Source organism: Mirounga leonina, unplaced genomic scaffold, assembly GCF_011800145.1.
Source record: "Mirounga leonina isolate KUSES-001 unplaced genomic scaffold, KU_Mleo_1.0 Mir_126, whole genome shotgun sequence".
Taxonomy (NCBI): domain Eukaryota; kingdom Metazoa; phylum Chordata; class Mammalia; order Carnivora; family Phocidae; genus Mirounga; species Mirounga leonina.
The window spans coordinates 15,101,509-15,119,181 of NW_023270314.1; the positions used below are offsets into that span (position 1 = coordinate 15,101,509).

General features: G+C 34.9%; 1 protein-coding gene across 3 annotated transcripts in view; it reads right to left on the bottom strand.

Annotated features, from left to right (window-relative positions):
• The window catches only part of MSRB3 (methionine sulfoxide reductase B3), a 178,899-nt gene that overhangs the window by 129,082 nt on the left and 32,144 nt on the right, over positions 1–17,673 (bottom strand). For 2 of the 3 annotated variants that reach the window (XM_035002215.1, XM_035002216.1), the window contains exon 2: positions 7,676–7,802. The exons of the other annotated variant lie outside the window; for it this stretch is intronic. In XM_035002215.1, the coding sequence (XP_034858106.1) occupies positions 7,676–7,802 (127 nt within the window). The remainder of the gene's footprint in view (positions 1–7,675; positions 7,803–17,673) is intronic. 3 annotated transcript variants of the gene reach the window in all.

The following is a 17,673-nucleotide window of genomic DNA, read 5'->3' on the forward strand; positions in this document are numbered from 1 at the left end:
TTTTCCTACATTAGAAATAGATTTTGGCCAATCAAACCCATCACCTTTCCCAGACATATTTAATGTCCCACGCCCTCCTTTTATAATCTTTCCAGCTTATTCCCCCTTAAAGTGGCACAGAATAAATTTCTGGGAAATGTGAGATAATGTTAATACCTAAGGGTTATATCTAACTGTAAAAGATTCGACAAGATTGTTATGTCATTCTTAGTTTACAGATGAAGAACAGGAATAAAAGGCATAAAACAGATTCCTGGGGCCAGAAAGCAAGTTGGTAGTAGAAACAAGCTAGTAAATACAGACTAAGCTTCCAATCTGTTTCTTCATCAATACCAGTAATAGGACAGTAAGCTCTGAAACAATGTTATCTAAAATTTGAACAAGAACCATTAAAATATTAATCAAAATGGAATATAATATGAACAGCTGTCTCATTCTGTGGTCAAAATGCACTTCTACAACAAAACAAAATCTTGAAAACTATAGCTATAGAATTTTGGATTTTCTTTGTTTACTTAAAATTCAAATAATCTAATGATTTAAATTAGCACTCCATTCTTTGCTTGCAATTATGTGGCTGAATATGATAAATATATCTAGTGTTGAAGGAAATGCTTATCATAGTAGTTGAATAAATTTAAATTCTATAAATGTATAGCTCTTATAAATCACCTAAATAACTGATATCTTTGTCATTCCCTGGTATATTTTTTATGACATACATTTTAAGTGGCTAATACAAGTGCAAGTATACTAAATGTAAAAACAGAAAAAAAAATAGGGAATTGAAATAAATGAATGGAAATTTTAAATTTTTAAATAAATGGTTGATTTTAAATGCAAAGGCACAGAAAGTAATTACAAATAATTTGCCATTGAATCTCAGTAAAATCTTTTTTAAAGCATTTTAAATTAAAATGTATCTAGCAAAAGCAGCAATGAGAAATTTAACCTTGAAACAAAATGTTTAGGATGAAGCTACAAATTGGAAAAGACTGAAAATGACAATTCATCAAGTATCTGGCCTCAATATTAGTGAGTCTTTGTGAACTGCCATACAGGCCTCCTTTCTTCATTAAACATGTTTGTTGAGAGCAAAAGGTGGCTCAGGCTTATTTGAATAAATCCTTCTATATGATCTGACAGGTAACATTCTTGTGAACATGTTTAGATAGATAAACATCTAATAACTCTACTTATAAGATTCCTCAGAAGTCCATATTGTCTAGATAATCTAACCCTGCAGGATTATCATTTGTTTTCAGAACTCAGAATACGTTTTATATTCTTTACAGTCACTGTTATTTAGTTGACCAGTGAGTTTCTGAGACTAAAATTTGTTTTGTCTTTTGTTCATGCCCATTTTTCTCTCTGTTGCTACTAGATGTTGCTACATATTTTATAATTATTAATGTATATATGAAGAATTTATTCCATATTTATAAAAAATTAACAAAATCCACATTTAACAAACCATATGCCCAACACCTTATTCATACAGATGTATTGTTCTATAATAATTTAGCCTTGTGCGCAAATAATTTTTAAAACTCATATGGTAGGTAATTAGATGTCATACAGCAAGTTTTCAACATTAACATTAAAACTTTATTATATCATAGAGCTACTAAACATTTTGTTTTAGAAAAAATATAGCTGCAACGGAGTACTCATTAATCAACATTTTAAATATAATTTTTCTTAGTTTCCAAAAATATCTTAATTCATGCGTAACAATCAACATGTTAAACTAATAACATTTTCAAGATTCTATAAAAATTTGAAACACAGCAAAACAAAATGTGAAATTTTCTTTCATTCTTGGGTGGTCTGCTGAAGAAAATTTAGTTGCATATAATGCTATAAATTACTGTTAAATCAGCTATTTGGATTTAAGATAAGTTAATTTATGAAAACTTGTTCTAGTTTATAGAAAGTCTACACATGAAAGACAATTTCGATGAGATGTCCAAGCATAAGGGACTTGGAATCCTATTGAAAATGGAAAAAGGTTTTGCACTTTACAAATATTGTTTGAACATAATATAAGCAGAAAAACTTGTGGTTTGTAAATCCATATGTTCTTAACTGGATATTCTTTACATACTTTTGTTTAAGTTTTCACAATGTACCTATGTGCTAATGATATCAGTACACTTGCATGCTGCGAAAGAACGTAAATCTAGTGCCATCTACCGGAAAAAGTGGGTACAATTCAATTAATTGCAAATTATTTTGTGAATTATGTGAGTTGAAATTTGTATGTCTATTTTTTAAATATCTCTTTCTTTAAAAAAAAATCTCCCCTAAAGCATTTTTAATATAATCAAAGAAGTTAGGTAAGATGAGCATGTAAGACAATGGTGAAACTGAAAAATGGCGGGCGTTAATCTAAACACGTGGGAGAGAATTCCATTGGTGGTATCAATGAAGAAATCAGATATACTATGTTCTAATCAGTTTTTATGTTGGTATCATGTATATTGGTTAGAACACAGGTTCTAAACCTGTGGTCAAAGAACCCTCCCTTAAGGGTTTCAGGATATCTAACCAAAAAAATGAGATTATATGAATAATTGTGTGTAGGTTCACAGATGTACTTTCTGGGGGAGGAGAGTCATAACTTTTATCAAAGAATCATGGAGATGATTCACCTTTTCATAACCCTAAAAGGTTAAAAAATAAAACTGGCATAGAAAGCCAATCTATGCAGTAGATGAACAGCAAGCATACTGATGACCTCAATTCTTTTTTTAAAAAGGGTAAATAAACATAACATTGGATGCCATTAATGAGCTGTTGCCAGCTCTAACTTGGATAGTATTCTTACTTATGCATGTTGCTTTGGTGCATGTCTGCTGTAGTTCCTCTTTACAAATGGAAAATTTAAAGCATAACAAACAACATTAACGTGCTCCAGAGAAAAGTGATCAAAAGAGCCAGAATTCTTAATTCTCATAATAAGCATAATATGTACTTATTCTCTTCCTCAAACAGTTTATCTACCACTAAAACTCAAACCGTTTGAGAGAAAAAGTAAAAGCAAGTATGGATAATACACAATGAATCCATGTTACCACGCTTTTGCTCTTTGTTTAGCTACAATGTGTTTTATACCTACTATATCAACTGTATTGTATTAAATGCAACAAAGTGAGAAAAGAGAAAAGAAACTGTTTTTCATAATATATTCAAAAGGCAACCAAACCATGAAATTTACTTTTAATCTTCCCATATAAAAGAGTCTCAAATAAATGTGTACTCTCTGTTATAGCTATCACTTCACCTACATGTAAACTTTCCAAATGTTTATTCATTCGTTTAACAAATATTTATTAAGTGCCAGGCATTGTGCTAAGCTCTGGAGAGTTCTAGTTATACAGATGATATTCTATGACTTGCAAACACCATTTGCAAAATATCTCTCTTTAAGACTTCTAATTTCTACATTAGAATATTATGATATCTTTACGAACTACATAACCGCCGTGTGGCTCTTCAACTCATGGTGACTGTTAAATATGCCAATGAAGTCAAGTAACAACCACATATTATGTGTATGATGTTAGAGAAAAGTATAATTTATCACTGTAATTAGTACTATTTAGACAAATACTCTCACTTGGCTGAAAGCTACCATGCTATCTAGTCTAAGCTACAATTAGACTTAATTTTTATCAAGCACTGAAACTATGTATAAAATTGTGTTTCCTAATCCCTCCTCAGATAATGCTTCAGTCTTGATAGAGTGGTAAGGAATTCTAATGTTCAAACATGGAAAAGATTTCTGTCCTCCCACCACAACCTAGCAGATTTTTCTATAAATTCCCAGCCATTAATTAGTACTGAGTTTCCAGATTTAACTAAGCCAGAGCCAAAAGTAAAAACGACAGTTAATAAAATCACAGAATCTCAGAACTATATAGATGATCTAATTTGAATTCTTCGTTTTAAAGATAAAGAGACTGAGATCTGAAGAGGTTCACAGTCATGTTCATGGTCACACAAGTTAATGATAGGGCTGTGGTTAGTTTTCTGACTCCTACCCCAGCACTCTTTTAATACAAAATGAAACTGTTATAGGAAATTAAGAAAAAATTCTGAGGGAGAAAGAAATTACCTTTAATTACAAACATGAGTGAACCATAACTCAGATGCACTTAATAAGCTCTAAATTAAAATTATGCTTTATTTAAAAATAAGAAGTAAAGGAAGTCAAAGCTGAAAAATGATAGGTCACTCTTTTGGGATATGGCCTCCATTCAGGTCAATCCAGTTATAATCAATTTTAAGAGCCTGTTTCAATTACTTTTTAGTTCTGGAATTATTTTGTATTGAATAATACCTGAAATTAGTAGGGTACTGGCTAAGGGAGCAGAAATCTTTTTGATTTACAGAGATTTTTTGCTGTAATGGGTTTTGACCAGGGAACAGTAAATTAAAGCAAGACTCCAGACTTTTCACCTTAATTTCCTGTATCTCCAATTTTGACCTCTTCCCTCCCTACTTATATGAAGTAATAGGAACTAGCATTCCCACTTCAACCTCACTTTTATTTTTCAAAATATAGTTTGTTTCATTACTGTTGAACTTAATTTCTTCAACATTCCTGTGTTTCTAAGAATACAATTCTCTTAGATAAATGGATGGTAACGATTTTACTAATATTCAAGTCATAAAGTATGTAAATGCTGAAAGACTGACTTTCATAATGCTTTAAAAAGTAAGTGGTGCTTTAATGACTAAGGCATTATGGAATACTATTCTAGCCAATTCATCTATCAAATTAAAATGGATTTGCAATCCAGAAAGACAGACACTTTGGCTTCCATCAGTACTGGATAGTTAGAATAAAAGAAACATGTATATTTATAGGACTTGAATTCTGGTTCGGCAGGATGTATAAGTAAAAGGAAGAGATATAAACAACAGATTGAGATGATTATTTCTCAAACAGAAAGTGCATTTGTGGTTCCTATTAAAGTGAAAATAGTTAAATGAAAGGACATATATGTTCTTAAAAGTCTATTGTACTAGGAAAATACAAAGATGATAGATGATAGAAGAAAGGAAGAAAGAAAGGAAGAAAGGAAGAAAGAAAAAGAAAGAAAGAAAGATCTATAGTGAACTCAGTGAACATTTATTTATGGTGCTTACTAAATCTCAGCCATTGTTCTATGCACTTAACACATCCTAAGCTATTTCACCCCCACAGCCACCTTTCAGGTGACTATTATTATTAACTCCCATAGTACAAACAAGGAAGCCAAGGTACACAGCTAGTTAAGTAGCAAAACCAGACTTCAAATTCAGTCAAACCCCAGAATCTGTATTTTTAAGCACTATGCATAATGGCTACTGCTTAGGAATTATCCGCTTTGTTGAATTTATCTTTGAATCACTTTGATACCAAAATTTAAAGATACTTATACCTCAATTAAACAATTTCATTATGAAATCCTTCAATTCCATGATTCTAATATCTTAAAGAATACACCATTAATTAATTTATGTATTAATAAGGTGTCTCTAAATACTTAGGCTCCTCTGTGTAGAGAAAACTCACGTTACAGAACACTACTGGTATTCTCACACTTTGGGGCTTTTTTCAGTGGAAAACATGGTTATGTATAAACTAAATAACTTTCATACTCCCACTGTCATATATAGTATATACTTAGGAAAAGTCCCGCATGGTACAGGGACTACATTGATTGATGTTCTCCCTCAAGCTCATATACAATTCAGCAGGTAAACCTTGTCAGTTCTACAACCTAAAAATCTCTCAAATCCATCTCCCTTCTTTCTTTTTTGTTTTGTTTTGTTTATTTGTTTTTGAGAGAGAGAGAGAGAGCAGGGGAGGGGCACAGGGAGAGGGAAAGAGAGAATCCCAAGCGGACTCCCCACTCACCGCGGAGCCCGACACAGGGCTCGATCTCAAGACCCTGAGATCATGACCTGATCTGAAATCAAGAGTCGGATACTTAACTGACTGAGCCACCCAGTTTCCCCCATCCCCCTTCTTTCCAAACCCACTGTAATTACCACTGCTAAGACTCAGCATTTCATGAGTCCCTCCAGCCTCAAACTCCTCCAGTGTTCTCTGTGGGGGCACTCGGGGGCATGGCTGGCTCAGGGAGGCAAAAGAACTGAAAGAGTCATGCATTAAGCTTCATTAGCCTCTCAAGTCATCACAAATAGATACAAAATCTATTTAAAACAAACAAACACGTTTACTACTCAAATACTGCTTCAAGACAAAGGTCTTAGCTACCCTTCGAACCAAGCTGCCACCTCAGCCTTCTCATAGAAACATCTGGAACCAGCACTAACCTTCCACCATACTAAATCAATAATCCCTACAAAATGCAAATCGAGTCATGTTATTTCCCCTGCTTCCCTTCCCCAAGACTTAAATTCCTTAAAACATCATATAAGGCCTTTCATGATTGGGCTACCTTCCTGCCTCGCCTCTTGCACTTGCCTTCACCCATCCACGCTATCCATATTAAATAACCTGCATCTCACTGAACATACCTTGCTCTTTCAGGCCTTCATGTCTTGCCCCTGATACTCCATAGCCTAGAATTGTCCTTCCCACTCCTTGGCTAACTGATGTTCATAGATTGAGGTTCAGCTTAAAAACTATATCCTCCATAAAGTCCTCCTTTAAACCTCGGAGACCTTCCCTCCTTTACAAAAATTTTGCTCCTAACCCAAGAGCTAGGGCCATCCTTCTCTTAATTCCCCTAACATCCCAGGTATAAACACCGTTTATTTAGTCCTATCAGCGTATGTTTCAATGGTCCTCACACATGCCATTTCCACCTTTTGCTAGTGAAAGAAATCAGCCTGATCTTGTTTATCATTGTATCCTCACTGCTTCACACGATGCCTGGCACACAGAGTTAATATTCAATGAATGTTTAATGAGCTGGAATTAAATTCTCTATACAATATAGTAATAGAGACATGTACATTAATAGAAAATATAAATAATATTGAAAATAATGTTCACAGAAAGTATCTGACCATTGTGATTTTCATAATAAAATTAAAATATTAAATTTACACTATAGTCACATGCTGAAATTTTGGACTTACATGCTTCACTTGTGTACATGCTTATAATCACATTTTTTAAAAGTATAGTGGTTCTAAATTAAGAACCAGTTGACACATGATTTTGTTTATTTCATCATTTCTTTTTAACTATAATAAATAACTTTATTATACTAAAGTTGTTCATTTTCATTTTTCCTTTCCCAAAGTAATGGCCACATGTGGAATGAAAAGCATTTTCATTATCCTGAACAAGATGAATATCCTGTTTGTGTGATTTGGGGCAGTTTCTTATGAAGACTGCCAGCCTCTTATGAACATTATGATTTTCAGATGTGTAGTGTGCACTAAAGAACAAGAAGATATCATGAAATATTAATGACAATTATAGACTGAGCAAAGAAACTGGACAATGTTTCCAAGGGTTATAAGGACTGTGGAAATGAATGTTACTCAAAGTAGAGTGGTGATTTATAACCGATTTCCGTCTTCAAATTAGGGCCCAAGTGAAAGAAAACGGAATTTAGCAAAGCATTCTGGTGTATCATTTCCTGCACCAGAAACACCCCCCCAGACCAGTGCCCTCACTAGGTACAGGACAAGAAGCAGCAACCTGAGGGAAGCCCACAGGCTCGCAGGGCTGCTGGCTGGCTCTTTGTCACCAAATGCAGCAGGTTGAATGCAGACATCACTGTGATATCTTCACCAACAGAACGAGAGGCAAAGAACAGGGGCAAGAGCTGAGTAGGAGAAAAAACAAAACAAAAACAAATTAAAACATCACAAATGTTAAACACATTCATTGCACAATTGATGGTTACAGTTTTATCTGGAACTGAACCCATACACACAGTGGTAATAAATTTCAAATGCCTATTTTTTAGATGGTGAGCTTACTTTCAACCCAGACTTATTTATATCTTATGAATAAAATACACATGATATAAAAGTGTAATCTGTGAACACATTTTGCAAGAGGTCAGAAAAGAGACGAAGTTTAAAACATTTGAAAAGAATTAGCATTTATGGAGTGAGTTTGTACCATGTGACAGGAACTGTCTGGGGCCCAATATACACATTGTATCATTTAATTCTTACAATAAACCTATGAGGTAGGTTTTATCCCCCAATAATATGTGAGGAAATCGAGGCTCAAAGGTCCAAGGGCACAAAGCAAATAACCAGTGGAAAGAGGATTAGAAAACCCTGTTATATCTCACTGCAAAGCCATGTTCTTTCCTTACACCATGCTGCCTCCTTCCAGCAATTATTTGTAAATCTCCCTCCCTGGAGAAGACTATAAAATATTGGAAGGTTAAGAGATGCCTTTTGTTAGCTTCTTTTTTTTTTTTTAATAGAGAACCAAGTAACCTACAGACAACTAGGAGACTTCACTTTAGAAAATGTTAAGTTTGAGCAAAGCATAGCAAATATGAATTTTAATTCGATTTTATCATTTATAATTTCAAGGTCAATTCTGTGAATAATATTTACAACTTAACCTTAAAAAGGGTAAAAATATTTTCAAAGGTTTTGGAAATGAATCTACATGGAAGAATCTCAAAATTGTGTGAGTGTTAAACTTCAGAGAAAAGTTTAGTTAGGATTTTCTTAAAGTTTTGTACAGTCTTTCAATTACTAAAGATTAACTTCAAATGAAGATGGAAAAAACTAGCTCATACTTTTAATAATTTATTTTAAATTGGCATTATAAGTGAACCTTAATCACTATATGTCCAAAAATGGATGTAAAATGAATGTCTTATTCATTTCCTGGCCCTCATCCCCCCAGAATAAAAGTCTGTTCCTGGTCTCTTCTGACATCCTTAAAGAACAAACACATAATAAACAGTAATATATTTTACCAAATCACTCTGGAGTATATCTGACAGAAATCTGCTTGTATTAACATACCTGAACTCTGACTTCTCCAAACTAAACTCACTACAAAACTAAAATATTTTTGTGTTACTAACTGGAGACAAAAGGGAGGAAGAGGGAAGGTAAGTATCACAATGCACAGCTGAAAAGAACCATTAAACATAAATAAACATGTCATTTTCACGAGTGACTGCAGAGCAGGGAAAAGAGCATTCCTTTGGAGCAGACTACTGACTAATAAAAGATCAAAGGTCTATACCTCACAACACTATAAATAAAAATGTATTTTTTTTCCTGGTGACCTTCTCTGAGAGGAATAAAGTGTGCACGATAAATGTAATTACTTAGCAAAGCTGCAGCCTCATTGTGCTCCCACAGCTGACCATAAAACGTCTTCCTATTCTGTTTCATCAAGTGCTGTACCAGGCGGCCTGCGCGCCTACCGATGGCCTCAGCCATCTGGCTTATGTCAAAGCCAGCACACAGGAAGAAAGGGAGTGATGTCACTCTGCAGGTCAGGCAAAGAACAAAGATGCATTCTACAATTAAAAGCTGAGGGCCTCAAATACCAGGGGCCCTCCAGCGTGATATGACTAGCATGATTTAACGTCCAGGCTCTTGCATTTATTTCTACCCAAATAGCCAGGGCTCCATCTAGTGGCAAATTAGTTTTGCCCAGTTTTCTTTAAAAGAACCCATAAAATGTTACTTAGTTAGCACCAAGAAAGTGCAGCAACTAAAATGATCGGTAATTTTAGAGCAGTCTAGTCTTTTTACACTGAAGAATGCAAAAAGCATGATTCATCACAATGGTCTCTATTTTAAAATCCTGCAAAGCACACATTTCACAGGCTAGGATTTGATATAGCCCTATTTTTTTTAATGCCTTAAACCTAATGGTAGCAGAAAAAGCAGCTAATTTTGCAAAATGCATGTAAAGTGACATTACTTGCACACTACTCTGAAAATATGTCACTAAAATGTAAAGTGAAAAACAGTTCTAAAAAATGGATGCATGCATCTGGACACCTTGGTGAAATCCAACACATAATCTTATACATCAGTGGAACAAAAGAATCACAGTTATTAATATGGCTCTAACATGTGAAGCCAAGAGCAACACTTCTCTAGAACAGAAAAAGAAATACCTTTATGCTGAAATGATTTAACACAATTTTTAATGTTTTCCACTTCTGTTTGCAGTAAATGAAGTTAAACATTTTGACAAAATGATCTAAAATACAGAACATATTTGCACAAAAGATGGGCTATCACAGTGGATGTGTGTGAGCTCTGGGGTCAGATGCCCTGGGTGGTAACCCTGGCCCTGCCCCTAACTAGCTGTGTTACCTTGGACAAACTGCTTACCCCCTCAGTGCCTCAGTTCCCTCAACTCTAAAATAAATGAATTGGTAAAAAGTACTTGGAACAACTCCTTGCACATAGTATATGCTCAGCAAATGTTAGCTATTATTATTATTTACATGTACAAATATTTGCAATATTTTAAAATTATATGAATTCAATATTTCTAACAGTCCATTTACACTCAATCCTATTTAGAGTCTCCAAAGACAGAATCTTTTTTAGGCCACAAAACTTACTACTCTTTGATATGTTTCCACAGTAAATTATCACCCTAACAAAAATGGTAGGATAAAGATATCCTAAGGATAACTATTGATGAAACCCTTAGCATGTAGCAGAGACTATTCTAAGCACTTCAATTTATTAGCTCTTTAAAGCCTGGGGGCCTTATGAGATGCATACTATCATTTTCCATTTTTAGATGTAGAGACTGAGGCATAGGCAGGTTAAGTAATTTGACTAAAATCCTAGAGCCACCGAGGACCAGGGCCCTTACATAACTGGACTGAATGATAATCAACAGATTTGTTTGTTTGTTTTTTTAAGAGTCTGGTACAGCTTTATTATAGTTTTTATTTCACCACACTAATTCAGTGCGTAATAACCTGCCAGAAACACAGAATTCACTTGACATATGCTCTGAGTACCAAGATAATGGAATATGCTGAAGAAAAACCTTGGGTCACACCCAGCGAGGCTCTCCTCCCTCCCTGGGGGACCCGGGCAGAGCAGCAGCTCTCAAGAGTTGCTGACGTGGATTTAATAGATTTGAACACAGGCCATCGAGCTCCAGGACCAGTGCTCTGGACCACGACAGAACTGGCAATGAAGAGCCTGAGGCTGGACCAACTCACTCTAAATACTCTGACTCTTTGTTTCCCTACTAGATAAAGTGACTGATAACAAACACTTAATAAGGATTCACTTAATTCAAGAAGATTATTTGACGTTTCTCTCCCTTGACACTAAGTGAAACAAGTAAGGAGCTAAGGAAGAAAAAAGTCTGAGACATCTTCAGATTTCTAGATTTGCTCTTTCTGTTCCACCAGATACAACTTCCCTTTCTCTTTCACTTTCAAAATTTTTCTCCAAACTCCTTGGATACACCTTTAGGACATCTCCTAAAGATGCCTAGAATTGACTCCATTTGAATACACCAAAGCTTCAATATGTTCATTATATAGTACTTTTGAGGCCAAAAAACCCAACAGCTACACACCCCCGCCATGGCCCGAAAAAAAATTCAAGTTTTGATTTGGCAGCTTTCTTCCTTTTACACTCCCTGAGCCGCTTGGATGAGAACCCTAGCCAGAAACCATCCTAGTCCAAAAAGAGGCAAGAGAAGCACATGCATCTGAGGACTGACAATCTTTGAGGAAAGAATTAGCATTAAACACCCTGTAGAAATTAGCCCTGAGTGAGAACCACTCAGAAAATCTCTAATTCTCCAAGTTTATCCTCAACTTCCTCACTTTTGTATTTGATGCAAATAATTGCATAGCGGAGTAACATTTATAAATAATCAACATGTTATGTTTTTAATGCCAGACACGTGTCCTATGCGTCTTTTTCATTTCCCAAAATATCTAGTACATCATTTTGGAAATAATCTGGTGTTTTAAAACACTGGTTGAACAACCCTAATGAGCAGTAACACAGTAGGTATTAAGAATAGAATTAGATTGGGGTGCCTGGGTGGCTCAGGTGGTTAGGCATCTGCCTTCGGCTTAGGTCATGATCCCAGTCCTGGGATCGAGTCCTGCATCTGGCTCCCTGCTCCACGGGGAGCCTGCTTCTCCCTCTCCCACTCCCCCTGCTTGTGTTCCCTCTCTTGCTGTGTCTCCCTCTGTCAAATAAATAAACAAAATCCTAAAAAAAAAAAAAAAAAGAATTTGATTAGATAATTGTCTAATTTTCTGATTAAAACTTTTTGATGATTCCCCAATGCATGTTTCAGGGTTTCCCAAACCCTGTTCTAAGAAACAGGAGATACCCTTTCAAACAAGTCTGTAGTCAAATAGTTATAGAAATGCTACCCAATATAAAGAATTCAAGAGGCTTTCTAGTAAATACCTGCTTAACTGGTCTCAACTGGTGCCTCTCAAATGGTTTTGACCATAGAAAAACCTCCATGTCTTTCTTCATTCCATATCCTTACTCTCCTTGTCACCACTCCTAACCTCTCCCATTCTGGTCCCCACGGAGGGACCAAGCATGCGGTCACATCCCCTACAACAATTTTCAGGGCACTGATTGCTTATGTCTCTGTCTCCCTCTTCTAGATTATACAGTTCCTAGGCAGAAAGACGGTACCTTTCTCATCTTTGTATCCCAGTACCTGGCACCCAATAGCCATGATGTACTGAGTGAAAGAGTGACTACATATATGACTGATCGCATGGATCACCATTTCCCACCTTGCCATCTCTGCCATCTCAACTGCTAATGGTACTTAAAGGAGATAATCTGAACTAAAACCAGTTGGTTCTTTCACAGGAATTAGCAGTTCCTATAAAGAGGTGGTAAGTTGAAAATGCAATCTGATTTAAGATCCGAAGATAATTCAAATGCCCTATTTTGGTCAAAAATGTTTACTTCTCCATCTTTTTTCCCCCAGAACTCTGCCATCCAAAAATTTGACTAAATTAGTTTGTTGTTTTTTTGGTTTGAGTTTATTTTTATTTCCTTTTACTTTTTTCCTTGCAGTTGAACAATAAATTGCCAAAGAAAGATGGTACATACAGGGAATCCAGAGACCTCACAAAGTTGATAATTAGCTCCAGAATAAATGAGCTGATCGTCCTAGTGGATTTAAAGTGTCAAACCTAAAGGTCAAATCTCTTTCTAATAAATGCCAAAGGAATGTCTACATTAGTTTTCCACAGGCTAGTAAAATATCCCCTGATAACCACTGGGGTCAACAGAGAGCTGACAAATTTGAATTGTGTCAAATAAGGACAAAACAAAAACAAAAAGCCCCAAACCCTAATCTCACCATAGTATCAGAAAAGAAAGACTGTTAACACCAAGAATGAGGAAAATAATCTTTTGAATAGAATATATTTAGTTTTGTGGGGAAATTTTTTCATTATTTTTGTCTTTCTCATTTCACTATGAAAAGAAAAAACTTCATCATGGGCCAGCATTTGGGAACTGCTAATCTAAATGTCTACTATAAAGTTCTATAAAAATATTGCTCTTATCAGCACAGTGCCTGGTACAGTTTATGTTCAACTAATGTTTGTTGAATGACTTGTTCAGTTAGTTATTTACTTCTTGCAACCAACAGACCATTAGCTAGAATTGGGCATTCCTTTTGTTAAGCAAAGAAGAAACAGCCAGAACCCTGTTTATTCAAAATTCTAAATCAATCTTCCAAACCATTTAGAGATCACACTTTTAAGATAAGGAATTTATAAAAGTTACTCAGTTCATCCATGTAAGTTCCTACTGAAAGAAATGTATTAAGAGCTGATGAATATGCAAAGATGTAAGATATAGTCTGTGTTATCAAAAACTATACTAGCCTAGATGGAAATATAACACATACCCCAAATGTCTTAATTGAGGTAGAAATAAAATACATGGAATTGCAGGGAAAGAAATATTGCTTCCAACTTAGGGGGAGGGGAGTGGCAGGGACATGGGAGTGTTGGGAACCAAAGAAAAGCTGCATAAAGAACTTCTTTAAAAAATATGTATCTCTGGGGTTAGCCATTTTTTAACTTTTGATCTCAGGATCTCTTTACATTCCTAAAAACTATCCAGGACTCAAGATGCCTTTTGTTTATATGGTTATACCTATCAATATTTACTATATTGAAAATTAATATAGTAATATAGAGGGTAAAAAGTAATAAAAAGTAATATAGAGGGAGAGCCTGCTTCTCCCTCTCCCACTCCCCCTGCTTGTAATTTAAAAACTGAGTAATTTAAAAAGTATTTGCTTATTCCATTAAAAATACATATGTTTAAATGACATTTTTATTTTTATTTTTTTTAAGATTTATTTATTTATTTATTTATTTATTTGAGAGAGCGAGAATGAGAGAGAGAGTACATGAGAGGGGGGAGGGTCAGAGGGAGAAGCAGACTCCCCACTGAGCAGGGAGCCCGATGCGGGACTTAATCCTGGGACTCCAGGATCAATACCTGAGACGAAGGCAGTCACTTAACCAACTGAGTCACCCAGGCGCCCCTTAAATGACATTTTTAGTGAAAAATAACTATATTATCCAAAACATGGGTTTTTATTTTTGCAATCTCTTTTATATCTGGCTTAACAACAACAAAAAAACAACTGGATTCTCATGTCTACTTTTGCATTCAATCTGTTGTGATATGTTGTTTTGGTTTAACTATATATACGAATAAAATCTTGCCTCACTCACGTAAGTTCTTAGAAAAGGGAGGAATATTTTAATAACTTTTTCAGAGAACTGCAGATATTCTTCTTGGACACTATACCAAAGCTCAACAAATGATAGCCTGAAACTATTATCAATAAACTTTTCATAAAATTACATTAAAACTCAATGATCTACCCTGCATTTTGAATGGATCTTCTAACTTTGCATGATTTTGTGACATCATGCAATGTTCACTTAAAAAATATGGCTTCAGGGCTCCTGGGTGGCTCAGTCGTTAAGCCTCTGCCTTCGGCTCAGGTCATGTTCCCAGGGTCCAGGAATCGAGCCCCGCATCAGGCTCCCTGCTCTACAGGAAGCCTGCTTCTCCTTCTCCCACTCCCGCTGCTTGTGTTCCCTCTCTCGCCGTGTCTCTCTCTCTGTCAAATAAATAAATAAAATCTTAAAAAAATATATGGGTTCACTGGGTTATACAGATCTTTCATAAGTTGACACATTTCATTACCAATATCAAAAATCATATTCATTAATATCACCACTGATTTCATCAGAAAAGTCTTTAAATATTGAGAAGCTATCAAGCAAGCTCACAGAGGTAAACACAAGTTTTCCAAAATTTTATTTTTTACCTTGCAAGCTCGAATTTACCATTGCAAACAAATACTGACAGTTGTTTTCCTTAAAGTGACAGAATCACTTCATTCATTAAGAAAATGCATGCCAAGTATCCAAGTCTAAATAACCACAGTTTGAGTACTTTGCCTGGAGACAACCACTGTTCTTTGGTAGGTAGAAGTCTTTATAGAAGTGTATTTCCCACTACTTCACACAGAATGTTACAAAGATATGTACTCAAGGTCAAGATTTAATAAAATTAATATAAATGTTACTACTTCATCAAGGACATTCTTATGGGAAAATGGCTTGCTCCTCCATGTGTATGTTAATAAAGAACAGAATGACTACTAATAAAGTTTGTTGCCACTACCTTGATTCATACTGAGACACCAGCAGTGTTACCCACTTTTGCTTTTCCAACATCAGTGCAAATGTGAACACAATGAAAAAGGAAAATAATGTCTTAGCATTAGTAGGAAATAGTTTTCACTTTGTGATTCCCTTGAAAGGGTCTCAGAGACTCTAAGCGCCCTCAGCCCACACTGTAAGAACTGTGAGTCTGGCACATGCTTGGCATGTAGCCAGCACAGTAAATAGTCAATAAATATTGGTGGAATAAATGAACATGAACAGAGAAATACGTGTATAATTTATCCCATAATGTTTAAGAAACAACAAATGGTTAGAAAATAGTAGTTTCTTTAGACTTCTTACTACTTCTCGAGGTAATTAGTACATTTCTTATTTCATTTTGTCTGTGGACAAATGCAAAAGTTTAAACTATTTTATCAAAGGGAAGAGAATAGTCATGACAGATTTCTGAAATAACGATCAGAATGCTACAACCCAATTTTCTCAGCACCGATCTTTGAAATACACAAAAGTACATGTCCTACTAAGGGACAAGAAAACAAATTCTGAATTAGTGTTATATCTAGGAAAGGAAAATTAACTTGTTGATAAATTCACTCAACATTTTTTAACCTATATCATGTACATGGCACTATTAATTCATGTAATTTCTACCAATAAAAACCTGCAAGTAGAATAACCAAAGAATTAGACCTTTTGGAAATGCTTGAGAATAACAGAATTGTATCACTAAATAGATTTAGAACTAGAAAAAAAAAATATTTGGAGAACACCTAATATATCAATTTTTGAACATGAAGTTACCACCCACCACAGGTAAAATATTATTTATGAGATGTTTCACAAGTAATTTGTTAAAAATTAAAATTTTAGATGCCAAAGTTTGAAAATAAGGCTTTTAAGAAAACAACTAGGATGTATTTAACCATCTCACCCTCGTTTTGTTTTCTGACATGAATTCTTGAGTGGGAGAGAGAAGAGTGGAGGTAGAATTCACACCAGAAATGTGCAGCCTAGACCATTGTTCCTCAAGTCTATAATCACAATCTGCTGTATGACTGTGAGTATGTTGCTCATGAAATACCACCCACCATGTGTATCTCAGTGGAAAAAAAGTGGGATAAACAGTGAACTGATCCAAACCTCTTATTTTGTAAACAGCAAAACAGAGATAAAGAGATGTATCAAAGGTCAGACAGCCAGTTGGAGAAAATATTAGGCTAAAATCTCTCTTGTCTACATACTGCAGCATCTACATTTTCTTTATTATTCAGTTCGCATAAAAAGTAAGAAAAGGACATAAAGAATTGTACTTAATATTGACAATGCAAAGGCTACACCGTGTCAATTAAGGTATATCAACGGTATAATTAAAATAGATTTATGAACAAAAGTCCATCTTCTGATGCTAATTGTAACTTTACTAAATGCTATTTTTTTTTCAGGATTCCTGCTTTGAAAAGCATCTAGTTAAATACAGCGATTTATTCATTCTCACAGTAATATTTTATGACTTCTAACTCCAATATAAAACACAAATCTTTTTCTTCTAAAATGTACATTGATTTCACAGCTCATAGCTTCTACATTATATATGTGTTTCATCTAAAAAGTCTTTCTTAATATTTAAAAAGTGCCAACAAGAAAGCAAAAGCCACATAAATCATTTTTGATTACCACAAAAAATGCCTTCAGATTTTTTCAGTATGACTGTTTCATTTTGTTATGTTTACACAGTACAGTTTTGTTTTGCTTTTCTAGTACTTGAGTTTAAATTCAAACTTTCTCACTGACTAGTTAGATTTCATTTGGCAAGTTTTGCTCCGAGCTTTGGAAATCTCAGCTGTAAACATGGAGTTTATAAGAGCTTCCTTGCAAGAGTGCTAAGCGGAACACCTAGCACACAGACACCTCTGAATTAATACTACTATTCCTTCCCTTAAGTAACATTCTCTACTGATTATTTGTTAATACCCCCCATGGAATTTGCAGAACTGAATGTCAT